A 13,495-nucleotide genomic window follows, 5' to 3' on the forward strand; every position below is an offset into this window, starting at 1 on the left:
ACTGAAGGGTGTGGACTACGGGGTTGGTTTCTGTTTTCCTCTTGCGAATTGCCTTGATCCTAAACTAATTGACTTTCACTTTGGAAATATATGGTGGTGGAGTGGTTTTCTGGAGCAGAGATAGCATACGCGGTTTGCCACCAGCGAGACTCTATTACAGGTCAGGTTCTAGCCAAAACACCCAAACGAGCAGTGGTAGCTTTATCGCCCGGAGAGCAGCTCCCGGCAATAAAGTGCTGTCTATACTGGTGCTTTTCAGCGCTAAAACTTTTGTCGCTCAGGGGGGTGTTTTTTGACACCCCTGAACGACTAAAGTTTTAGTGCTGAAAGTGCCAGTGTAGAGACACAGCCTTAGAGAGTGAAACAGGGAGGCACAAATGCAAGGGTGAACAAACCATCTTGTTTCCACCCCACCCTCTTCAAAAACAAACATATACAGATGTTAGATCTTAAAGTTACATTTAAAATTAATAATTTGAGGGTCCTTTTGTTTTCTGAACCATTGGCGTTAAGTTTTTAAGCTTTTCTCTGCAACTGGGAGGGCTATAAACACGTGATGTTTTGTAATGAAAGCTGAGGCTTTAAGGCAGTCACATGACTCTAAGAGCTGGGGATTTAAGAAATACCAAGCAGTGTGACACTCACACTAAAATCAGGAGAGTTGGCAACACTGCCAACAGCAGAGACCAGATTTGTATAGAATAATTGTGGAGGCCATCATAACACAAGATAAAGGTGTCCAGCATGAGAGGGGAATGGTATCCACACAATAAAAGCCACAGTTTGTAAATGAGTGGTACTTGGATAAATTAGAGAAATGCAAAAGTGAAATACTGTACATGCATAACATACAGGTGGAGGACAAGACTCTGAAGACGATGCAGAAACTATTCTTTGTTCAGTCTCTTAATACATTACAAAGCAAGGTTTTAGACATCATTTTGTTACGTGTGAAACAAAAAGTGAATTTCGAAACAGATAATGGCGCTGCGTGCAATGTAACGTAATCACAGCAAGCACATACCAAAGGATTAATGACAGGGAAGTGCCAACTGAAATCTAATCCTGCTTCATATAGTGAGCATAATGAGCCCTTGTGCCAAAGTCACACTGGCATATCTTTTTATAGGAATACCACTCTGTTTGAAACTGTGGAAAGGGGAAGTCCTATGTTCATTTGGTTGAAGAACTGTGTACAAGTGCACCTCTTCAAATCACTGTGTAACTTGTCTAGTGAACAGAGTACAAAAAATTATTCTAAGAGAATCTGAGGCTTAACAGACAGGGAGCATTAAGGATAGAATAAATTACATTATCTAGCTCCTAAAATACCCAGAATACATGCACCATGTAAAATCCTATTAGTGCAGAGAGAGAAAGTAAAAGCTGAATTTGACTGGATGGTAAAGTTAAATTTTATTCAGCAAATTCAGACATGGAATTGACTGGACTAACAATATTGTTAGACTGATAAAACCAAACAAGCTAAAGAATTGTGTATAATTATACTACACATTTGCACTGGCAGATTCATTTTCCCTGTTCAACCCAGTACTCAATTTTGTTTTGATCATAAATCGATGTCTAATTATATTGCAAACTTTCTGACTTGCTGAACACTATGGAATAGGGTGACCAGACAGGAAATGTGAAAAATCGGGACTTGGGGGGGTGGGGGGATGGAATAGGAGCCTGTATAAGAAAAAGGCCCAAAAAGCAGGACTATCCTATAAAACTGGGACATCTGGTCACCCTACTATGGAATTACAATACTAACCCTACGGTTTTCATTTTATTTTTGTTTTATATGAAATGTGCAGACCTGGGTTTCCAAGCTGAGCCGTATGTGTGGATACAGAGAGAAAGAGAATTGTATTCTTAAATACAGATGCCGCTTTAAAAAAAAAAATAGACAAACATCTTCTTTTTCCTGCGTCACCATTTAAAGGGCTTTAGTACGGAATGTCACTGAGATGAAAGATGGTCTGGTGGTTAGGGGGTTAACCTGGGACCAATTCCCTGCTATACCACAGACTGTGGATGTGGCCTTAGGCAAGTCACTTGGCCTTCCATGGGGATAACGGCACTGCCCTACCTCACAGGCTGTTGTGAGGACAAAAGCATTAAAGATTGTGAGGTGCTCAAATGCTATGGAGGCCCTATAAATACTTTGAGAGACTTACAGGACCAAACATTATAATCAGTAACCAACAACTAAATCCTGCATCTAGATATACTTGCCCATCACCTAGTTTGCCCACCACATCTTAGTTTTGCTACATTCAGAAAAGGAGGAAATGTGTCTAAAGTCACACTGAAAACTTCCAGTGCCTTGAACTTAAAATGTTCACTGATTCGGAATTACCACCACTTATCTCTTCTATTGCCCCGAATGATCTTTTCTTCTAGTTTTTAAATAGTTCAAAACTATCCATGGGTAGCAGGGGCCCAAATGCTGCTCACCTTACTTACATGGAAAGTCCTAGTCATTGACTTCAGGAGGACTTCCTGCATGAATGAGTAGGATTCTTGTTTCCAGCAGATACTACCAGCTCTACAGCATGATCCTGGTCTGCCAAAGCCCAGATGATCTATCAAACAGATTGCATATAATCTAAATTTTAAAAAAAGATTCCAGGAAACTTGCAATTTACTCTGAGCATCAGACAGCTTAATTCCAGAGGTATATTACAATAATTAGTTAGGATACCATGGTATTTGCAATCTGATTGTGAGGTGAAACTGCAAAAATCAAAATACATACCTTACGTGTTGCACAACTCAGGGTAAAACTCTCACATGCAAGGTGGCATCTAGCTCGGTCACTGATGCGTGGACTGGATTTATAAAATGCTCCCCATTCTGTGACAGAGCAAATAAGTGTGTAGCTACGTTTTTAAAAATACAAACTCTTACAGTGTTGCTTCAGGGCAGGCAGACTGAAGTGATAAACTCCTAGTGTATCTTGCATACTGCTGGCATGTTTGGAGCTGGTTGTTGTGGAAACCAAATCCCATAGACTCACAAGTCCTCTCACTCTCTCTCTGGCACACACACAGAATTCTTGAACAGTTTGTTGTGAAATGCAATTTAAGAATTAAAAGCTAAATTTGATTTCACCACACCAGTAGAGTTTGCATGCATGAAGCGCTATCATTAAAAACTTGACTAGACATTCGTCCCTAATGTTTATAAAATGAAATAATGTTCTCCTTCAGTGATGTTTTTCTTCACACGATTATGCTAAATTGTCTTCAGTGTTGCTCTGCACAAGTGAGGGAATGTTCATTTAAAGAATAAAACAAACAATTTCTGATCTGGTCAGGACTTAAAGGGAAAATGCAATCACTGACTCATGGACTTAAATGGAACTACTTGTGTAAGTAAGGACTGATCTTGTGAGCAAATGTGTCAGAATCAAGACCAAAGGGAGTATTAAGCTGGCAGTAGGCCACATCCAGCTAGTTCCTGACCACTGCAACTCCCTTTGTATATAGAAATTAGACAATCATCTGACCTATAATAATTAAAAATAATTATGTGCATATTACAAATGCACAGATTAAAGGTGTTATATAGCTGTTGTACACATGTATATAGCAGAGCTTTGGAATCCAATGATGTGCATACTACAAACACACAGATGAAAGGTGTTGCCAGATGTTTTGCACACGTACGCAGGGGGGATTTTGCATTTGTGTACCACTGCGTATAGCGGCTCCCCATGCTGTCACTTACCTGCATGCTACTGCTGCATCCCCCATGGTAATAAAATGCCAATATATAACGGCACCAGCCCTTGGAGACAAACAGCTCAAGGTAAATCGTAGGGAGCAGGTTATACCTCTGCAGCCACAGCAGCTGGACAGTCACTGCTGGAGAGGAAGTGGTCTCAGGTAGGTCGTTTTGTAGCAGAAACTGGTAACTCGGATTTGGGCCTCACCCTGGCTTTCTGAGAGAGCAGGAACTCACACCTCTCCCTACTCCCAGACAGCTTCTGTGCTGTCAGCTAGCCTAGCCTTTCACCAGACCAAGGCAGCAGGGCAGGCTGGAGTTGTTGTCTCCGGGGCTAGGCACTCCCTGCCTTCAGAGCAAGGAGAGAGCTGAAGTCACTGCTGGGGAAAAAGGGCCAGTAAGTGCATTTTCTGAATACCCCAAGGGGAGGCAATTTCAGAGACAAGGGAAGGAGAACGCTTTGTAGGGGGAGGAATATCTGTATATATTTTTTAAAAGAATGCAATGGCCTATTGTTCATGGTGGCTCACTACACACTACATTTCAAATATTCAGTAAATAGGGAGCTACATTTCTAAATAGCTGTTTATTTAGAAGGTCAAGCAGTTTCACCAACCGTTGCCATACAAGAGTTGCATTACTATTACAGAATGAACACCATGTTTTCTTTTAGAGAAAGATTATTCAAAGTTTTTCTTTTTGGCAGAGTATCAAGTTGCAAGAAGATGCTTCCTGTATAACTAGGGTTGCCAACTGTCTAATCACACAAACCCCAAATCCTTGCCCCGACCCCTGCCCTGAGGCCCCGCCCCTTCTCAAAGGCCCACCCGCTCCATCCCCCCCTCCCTCCATCACTCGCTCTCCCCCACCCTTACTCACTTTCACCAGGCTGGGGCAGGGGGCTGGGGTTTGGAGTGTGGGAGGGGGCTCCGGGCTGAGCCTGGGTCAGGGGCTTGGGGTACAGGAGGAGGTGTGGGCTCTGGGAGGGAGTTTGGGTGCAGGAGGGGGCTCTGAGCTGGGGCAGGGGGTTGGCGTGCACGAGGGGGTGCAGAATGTAGTCTCTGGCTGGGAGGTGCTTACCTTGGGTGGCTCCAGGTTAGCGGTGCAGCAGGCTAAGGCAGGCTCCCTGCCTGCCCTGGCCCCGCACCACTCCCGGCCGCCATGTCCGGCCCCTGGCGGGGAGCAGGGGGCTGCCCGCGCCTGCAAGCGCCGTCCCTGCAGCTTCCATTGGCTGCAGTTCCCAGCCAATGGGAGCTGTGGAGTCGGTGCTTGTGGCGTGGGCAGCATGCAGAGACCCCTGTCTCCCTCAGGGGCTGCAGCGAGGGACGTGCCAGCTGCTTCCGGGAGCAGTGTGGGGCCAGGGCAGGCAGAGAGCCTGCTTTAGCACCACTGTGCTGCTAGACTAAAATCTCCCATATTGGCTTCAGTAGCCTCCAAGAGATATGGCCTGATTGTGGGAGACTCCCGGCAAAACCAGGAGGATTGGCAACCCTATGTATAACCTAGGACCAATTGTTTCTAGATCTTATACTGAAAGAATTTTCTCTTTACTTACATTTACAAATGGAAGACTATTCATATTCAAAGATGGGTTTCAAATGCAGTGGATGAGCATATGGTGACTACTGAATAGTAGTTCCTTAAAATTCAGAGGTCCATTTTTGTGTTGACGTGCACCGGGTGCATGAAGCTGCAATTTGGAAGCAAGAACCGATTCCCAAAACTGAAGAAATGCTCCATGTCATGTAGCAACTGTTTCTACCAAGCTTGATTCAAAATGGGGTTTTTCACTGACTCAAACTATTACCGCAGTCCAGAGGAATTGTTTTTACCAGTCCATGGGTAAGTCATCAGGGGTTTTACAGCAAGAAACAGTTCTTCATCTGCTCTAGGGGTGCACAAGCACATTATAACAACATGTTTTGCAAGAGCATAATCGGAGCCAGAGCATAGGATGCCATAATAGCTTTGGACAAGGATAGCAACTTCAGATGTTTCTCTCCCTTCGAAAGGGGTCTAAGGGAGGAATCTTTAGGACACTAGAGAAGTACACATCTGTCGTCTCCAATTGTATTTTCCAGTGGGAGGAAATAATGGAGCAGAAGTTATCTAGACTAATACCAGTGCCAACATGGAAAAGTGTGGGAAAGTGTCTTGACATTAGGATTTAGGACTCCAGTGACATCTCACTCTCTGCACAGGGGGTTTCTTTCAGAAAAAGACAAAGCAAAGTGCAGCTTCCTAACTGCTCAAATTCAGAGTCCTCTGAGACACCCGCAGTGCCCTGTGTCATGTCAGAACAAGGTGTGACTTCCATGGATTAAAAACAATTTCTAATTGGGAATGAAGGTGCCCAGCAGGAATGGTTTGGGAAAGTCCAGGGACTAACTAGCCCGCACTTAAATCTCCTCTCAAACGTCACCGAAATTATACTGCACTGAACAGCTAGCGGTTTCCAAAAAGTTACCGAGAGAAGACACTGAAGCCTACTTCATATGGGTAATGATGATGTCCCACCAAGCAGCTCTCAGGCAGCTTCCGCAGGTTTTCCTGGAGCCCATGAAATACAGAGGAATCGGGAAGATAAAACAGGCTACAAACCAGTAACTGGAGCTCATAAGATATACCCCGCTTTCCTCCCTCTCCCACATCTACACTCCTGGATATTGTGCCATACAAATCTCTGTTGAATTATTGTGTTCTTAGGCCAAGGACCTCACTTGGGACATGAAAACCATTTTCTGCCCAGCTCTGCTGTCAACCCTGCAACTAAGGTCTGGCTCATCTGGTCTCTTCCTTTAGACTACTGGTAGATGGCAGCAGAGAATGCCTTTCCCTATGATAGGTTTCAGAGTAGCAGCCGTGTTAATCTGTATTCGCAAAAAGAAAAGGAGTACTAGTGGCACCTTAGAGACTAACCAATTTATTTGAGCATAAGCTTTCGTGAGCTACAGCTCACTTCATTGGATGCATAAAGTGGAAAGTACAGTGAGGAGATTTTATATACACACAGACCATGAAAAAATATACATTGTAAGGAGAGTGATCACTTAAGATGAGCTATTACCAGCAGGAGAGTGGGGTGGGGGGAGAGAAAACTGTTTGAAGTGATAATCAAGGTGGGCCATTTCCAGCACATTTCCAGGAGTTAACAAGAACGTCTGAGGAAGGGGGGGGGGGGGGGAAGGGGGGGAGGAGCAAGGAATAAACAAGGGGAAATAGTTTCACTTAGTATAATGACTCAACCACTCCCAGTCTCTATTAAAGCCTACGTTAATTGTATCCAATTTGCAAATTAATTCCAATTCAGCAGTCTCTCTTTGGAGTCTGTTTTCGAAGTTTTTTTGTTGAAGGATAGTCACTTTGAGATCAGAAATCGAGTGACTAGAGACATTGAAGTGTTCTCCGACTGGTTCCCTATGATCTTCAGGCCACAGGGCTACATAGTCATAGATAATCTGTTGGAAAACGACAAAGCATGGTATAATGGGTTATCATTGTGTAACTTTGGGGCTAATACTGGACAAAGGCCCCAAGAATCAACTGCAGCCACGTTTTCAGTTTGGAACCTCACGTTTAGCCAAAAAGCAGCAGGAATTTTGGCTGCAGGCTGATTCCATGGTGGCCTGCATTCGCCATGTCACAGTACTGTCTTTGGACATTTGTGGTATTTTATAGGGGCAGCAGTGGCTTGTGCTGCTCCACCACACCCTGTTAGTAATGCCGTCATGTTGCCCAGACTGCTTTATTTGAGAGGTTTCTCTGCTGATATTGTAGAGAACCTCCATATCTGAAGGTCGTTCCACTATCTGCAACCCATGGACACGCTCAGTTCAGCGGGCAATGCATGCTTACGGGCAGTGGAAGGGAAAGTTGATAGCAGAAAAAGATTTCGCATGGATGATGTGGTATTCTGGGTGGATCAAAAGGACTGTTCATCCAAAGATTAGCAGAGGATCATACCGAAGGGCCACCATGGTTGCAAACCTCCAGTAAGGAAGCTGCCATATAACAAGAAAATAAAGCAGACAAGAAAAAAAGCGGTTAAAAATATAAGCTTTTGCTTTAGTGCTACAGCCTCCAGTTCCTCCCTCTCGACTCAGTCAGGCCACCCAAAGTGTCTGCTCCAGGTACCTTCCCCCACCCTCAGGACAGGCACCAGCCACAAAATGCAAAGAGCCCGGTTGAGGGACCATCTTGACAGAGTGACTCTTCTCAGGAGAGGGGTTCGTTGTGGGGTTTGTTGGCGCTAAGGAGGCACAGCTAGAGTGAAGGAGAGGCTTACGCAGCTTGATCTGCACGTGCTGTGCTTTGTGCTCATCCTGATCAATTCTGGTACTAGTGTCACAGCTGTGGGCCATGTGCCATGATGGAATAAGTGGGCCCAGAAAGCCAGAGGTCGGTTAACATGACCCTGTCACTGCAGAACACTAAACAGTCAAACACGGTTTGCGGTTTTGGGTGCAAAGATCTCAGCCTGCTCAGTTCAATGGCAACAGCTACCATTACAAAACTAAAACTTTATAACCTTTTGTTAGGAAGAAAGAGAACAGTTAATGCTTTACATTTTTAATTGCTTTAAGTGAGGTTTTAGTTTAACAATACCCCTTGAAAGTTCATTCGCTTTAGCTGTCGAGAGTTTTTAAATAAGGAAACACAGACTAGTAAGTCATTTAGATCAGTGGCTCTCAACTTTTCCAGACTACTGTACCCCCAAGTTTCACCTTACTTAAAAACTACTTGCTTCCAAAATCAGACATAAACAATGAAGCTGATGTCTGGTGCAAACTCTTCCTTGCTACCTCACTACTAGAGAAACACAGGCTCCACGCTCGGTCTGACCAGCATCTATGAAACCTGGCAAACTTGGGCTAGCATTAGGGTGTTTAAGGCATTGATTTTAGCAGCCTTGCTGGTTCCAGGCTCATAGCAGTGTTGCAAAAGATGCAGCCTTGGCCAGCTAAGCTGGGCACTTATTAAACGTAAGGAAAAAAAAGACGAAAAAAAATGAAAGAAGAGAGGGAGCGACAGCACGATTCCACAGCTCACATTTCAGGTGTTGTTCAGGATTTAGCCAAAGCCAGTGGAAGTAGCGCTGTCATTGGTTCTCGCTCTCTGGCCCAGACCGGTCAGGATGCCTTTCAGGATCAGGACAATAAAGAACCAATGGTATCATGGTAGATTTTAGGGACCCAGGAGAAGTGGGGGTGGCAACCATGATGGTAACACTCGCTCCTTCCAGTCCACCCATCTCTACCCCAGCTTCATGATTCCCCCCAAAGTCTCGTAAGGACTCCAAAGAAGAGGGTGATGGATGGAATAGTCCATCCCCTCATTATTTTGTTGACCACTTACACCTAACTTCTGACACCCTGATTTTGGTCCACTGATTTCTGATTCCATTCGCCTTTGCTCACTACTTATGATCTTAACACAGTCGTTGGGTGGCGTCAGTAGACCTTTTCATCTGGACAAATTCAGTCCGTCTAACTGTTTGCTGACTTTTATAAGCAATTTTTTGTAATAGGCTGGGTTGAACTTTTGTTACTTGGGGCAACTTAGAGTGCAAGCCTCTGCACAACAGCTCTGTCTCCTGCACACAAGTTTTACTGACGAGCGTAAGATGTCCATTTTCCATGCAGCGTAGCTGTGGGTGGGGGGAGGTCGTGGCCACAAAGGAAAGTGGAAGCGGCTGTGGAAATCCCTCTGAAACCCCTAAGAAAACTGGGACTTCCCCACAGAGACTCAAGGATTGCTGAGACAATTCCGTGTCTCCTTGAGACTGGAGGGCACCAGGGTCATGTCTGACAATAAAGGGCACAGGTCACATAGCTGTATCTTGCAGCTGCTTATGTCCTATAAACAAATGACTGGGGAATTTCCTCACATACAGCGAGATTGTTTTTTGGCTCAGGTTTCTAATCTAGAGCTCAGAATTACAATGCTAGTTTGTAGAAGCATGTATATACTGTAGTTTGGGGTCTACAACCTTTGGCAAGTGGCCCAGCAGGGTAATCAGCTGGCGGGCCGGGAGACATTTTGTTTATGTTGACCGTCCACAGCCACGGCCTCCCGCAGCTCCCAGTGGCTGCAGCTCCCCATTCCTAACCACTGGGAGCTGTACGGTGGGTTGGGGGAAGAGAGTGTGCCTGCAGACGGTCAACATAAACAAAATGTCTCGTGGCCCGCCAGCAGATTACCCTGATGAGCCACGTGCCAAGGCTGCCACCCCCTGCTGTAGTTAATGCTTCTTCATCTTTTTAGCTTCCTGCTCTGCTGTATAATACATTTTTGCAGGAGCTGTTTGTCATTTTGAAACCTGTAAGAGGAAGGGAGAATCTGTGCAGCAAAACAAGACATCCAAATGTATTAAATTAGCTAACTAATTACAGTAAAGACAATGTTTGCCATTTGGCTGCCCTTCGAATGACTCCAGTTTCTGCACAGTGGTAAAACACCAGAGAATGCCTTGGGAGCACCAATTGTCCACTGGAACACGTAGTAATAATAAAAATCACACTAATATAGATAAAGTGGATGCACCTTGTTATTTACACAGGTTGTTAATGGAACCACGTTGTCACCTGATGTACTGAGAAAGTCATTATTCAGAATGTAAATATGCAGATTTCTTAACCTCAGTGCAGTTGTTAATCTATAGCAGATGACCAGAAAACAGACCTCACTCACTTCCACGATACTGCTTCCACCTCTGGGATGGTCTCTGCCACCAGCGCTGTGTTCTCTTCCAGACAGAGGGGCAGACCCTTAGTGGATATGGATTGTCCTTGCTCCATTGACAACAATACATCTCCAACAATTTACAGCAGTTGAGGATCTACCCCAGACTACCTTACAGAGCTGTGCAGTTCAGAATGCTAAACTGATGGGCCATAAAAGGCCCTTCCATGTGTTTTTGCTGTGCAGTTCATGAGTTCTAAGTCCATGCTCATGAAGAAGATGCTAAATGAAAGTAGTGAATTTACCTTGGACAGGGATAGATTATGGCTAAATGATGCCTAGTTCTACCTACAAACTTTGGCATATCTTTGCCAGACTCTCCCTTTCAGTCCAGTCCCCTAACACCAGAGCAGTTCTTAGTCGTTCAGAGCAGGTGGAGGACATGAGCTTCAAAAGGCAAACTTGCATCAGGAGTGAAGGGGCCATCTTCTAAGAACAGCCCTTTGATCTGTTATTTTAATGCGGATCTAAGAAACAAACCTTTTGAAGGAATGAATATTGAAATAGTTGCAGTGATGCAAGACCCATTTTAGAACATGAGTCATGTTTTTATCACGTGGGCCTCAGTTATTAAGTTCCCAGGTGGCATACTTTAGAAATGCTTCACGCTCATCAATCAATGTTTGAACAAACACCATCATGACGTAGCTGCGGACCTGATCCAAAGGCAGTGGAAAGGCTCACAGTGACTTCAGTGGGATATTGATCATGGCCTAATTATGTACTCTTGTTTCACAGATGGTGAGATTCAAAAAGGGACATGAGGGCCTAATTACTCAGCACCTGCAGCTCCCACCGACTTCAAGTGGAAGTTTTGGGTACTCAGCACCTCTGAAAAATCACACCTTAAGCAACTTTCCAAGGTGCATTTTGAAAGTTGATCTGGAATAAACACGTCATGGAAATAAAGAAGATGACGGTGACATACTTACAAGCCAAATTCTGCCCTTGGATTAATGTGTGTAGTTTCCATTAACTTCAAAAGAAGTCCTGGGCACATTTCTGAAGGCAGATTTCGGCCTTTCGAATCCCTGGAGCTATAATACTGCTGTATTAGCTGAACACTCACTGAGGAATCACTATTAATTTTATTCACATGTTGTGCTTCTTCCATCAAGTGACAGTAATATTTCTTTTAAAAGAAGACAGCACAATAGAGCTTGGCTGGACATTTTCCATTCTATGCTCCCCAGCCTTGGCAAGAAGCTTTCTGATTTTACGTGTTCTGTGATTTTTAGCTGTGTTAGCTGAAACTGGTGTGACCCAAAGTTTAGTTTGAACTAATTTTAACAAAAGGCAAAGAGTACGAGATTGTGCTGCAATTGGGGGAGGGAGGGGAGTAAGAGCATTCTAGGCAATTATAAATAAAAACCATCTCAATTTGCCCTTTTCCTACCCAGAAAAAGAGAAGCCCACCCACCCACTCACCCACCCACACAAAGAAGTCTTGTTCAAAGACCCTATTCACTTCTGAATACAAATTGTTTTGTGGGAAGTGGAAATGAACTAGTGCCAAGAGGATGAAGGCAGGGCATTTCTGGGGCCGGGCGGCAGGGGAGAAAGAGAGAGGAGTAGAGTGCAAGTGAGCCCTTGTCTACACTACCACTTACTTCAGTATAACTTATGTCACTCGGGGGTGTGAATAATCATTGGTGTGGACAGCCCTATGTTGGCAGGAGAGCTTCTCCTGCCAATGTAGTTACTACCTCTCACAGAGGTGGAGTTATGATGCCGACGGGAGAGCTCTTTCCCATGGCATAGAGCATTTTCACCAGGCCCTACTGTAGACTAGCCCAGAGTTTGAAGCTGAAAGTCAGAGGTGTAAGTAAGTGCCAAGAGTACTAGGCAGCAGATGCAAAAGCATATTCAGAATTAAAACCTAGACTAGAAGTTAAAGGTTCTTAAGATTTTGTTCAGCAGAACCTGAAGAATGACAACTCAGTAATTAAGGGTAACTTTGTTTCTCACTAAGGTCAGAGAAAGGCATCTCCATACTTTAAGAGAATTATTTAGGACATTTAAGGGTACTTCTGTTCCTGCAGAATCAAGGACCAAATCATGAGGAGGAAAGCCGTCTTTTGAGAACCCGAATCAGTAGAAGATGAACCAAACCAAGCCAGACTTAAGTGGAGGCTCCTGTTCTGTACGTCCAACCAGCTGTCTTGCCTTGTACCTGGAACTAGAGACTTAATATTAAAAGCGTAGGTGGAGTAATAGCTAGGACTTTCTATCATCATATCCATCTAAGAAGCCTTTAAAATACAAAAACTAATCTGAAAGCTCCTGTAGCCTACAAGAGAAAAGAAGAACAAACAGTTCAGTAACTTAAAAGTTTAACATCTTACTTAAATAAGGCATTGAAACATTTGTCTAGGTTGACCCTTTTTGTGTCTGCAGCTGACAAGGAACACTGCTAACTGAATGGAAAAGGAGACCTGTCAGCTGCCTTTCAGTACAACCTAATATGAACTACAGAATTGCAGGGTGTTCTGTTGTGACCTGCTTTTAACAGCTAGCAAAAAAGTATAATTTAGTTTATTACATGGGTGGAAACCTGAGTCCTCAGTCTTAAGCTTTACTGAATGTTAATTCGTTTGGACTTTGTCCTGTTGGAAGTAATCAGCCTTTTGATAACACTAGTCAAAATTTTAATATTTTGTTTAATGTGGGTTCCAAGTGACTAATAGTCCCATAAAAGGAAACATAGAGCACTGGGCAACTCCTCCTGGCTAACAGTATTGTAATTCTGGCAGTAGCCACATCCAGCTATCCTCTGCCAATGAGGGGTTCCAGCAATTAATGGAAGTGGTGGAGATATGAAGGTAAATGGAAAGAGAATAGGAGGTTTGAGGGAACCACATATACACAAAAATCCTCCCTGTCTCATAACACAAGAGCAAGGGTTCAGTTGAAGTTAAAACGTAGGAAATTAAAAGTCAAGAAGAGGAAATACTTCTTCACACATGTAATTAGACTGTGGACTTCACTGAGGCCAAGAACATAACGAGGTTCAGAAAGG

The 13,495-nt window shown here is 44.0% G+C and overlaps 1 protein-coding gene across 6 annotated transcripts in view; it reads right to left on the minus strand.

Moving 5' to 3' along the window:
• Positions 1-11,842, minus strand: part of LOC102947471 (protein FAM47A) — a 31,184-nt gene extending 19,342 nt beyond the window's left edge. For 3 of the 6 annotated variants that reach the window (XR_006290317.1, XM_037896705.2, XM_037896704.2), the window contains exons 1-2: positions 2,765-2,976; positions 2,473-2,591 (exon numbers count right to left, since the gene is read on the minus strand). Coding sequence is in view for 2 of the 6 variants with exons in the window: in XM_037896705.2 (XP_037752633.1) it covers positions 2,473-2,474 (2 nt within the window). In the remaining 4 variants the exon portion in view is untranslated. Of the gene's footprint in view, positions 1-2,463; positions 2,592-2,764; positions 2,977-7,590 lie in introns of those variants that run through there. The other 3 variants (XM_037896706.2, XM_043545183.1, XM_027828180.3) reach the window with 3 other exon arrangements.
• Positions 11,843-13,495: the final 1,653 nt, after the last annotated feature.

The sequence above is a fragment of the Chelonia mydas genome, chromosome 4 (assembly GCF_015237465.2).
Source record: "Chelonia mydas isolate rCheMyd1 chromosome 4, rCheMyd1.pri.v2, whole genome shotgun sequence".
Taxonomy (NCBI): domain Eukaryota; kingdom Metazoa; phylum Chordata; order Testudines; family Cheloniidae; genus Chelonia; species Chelonia mydas.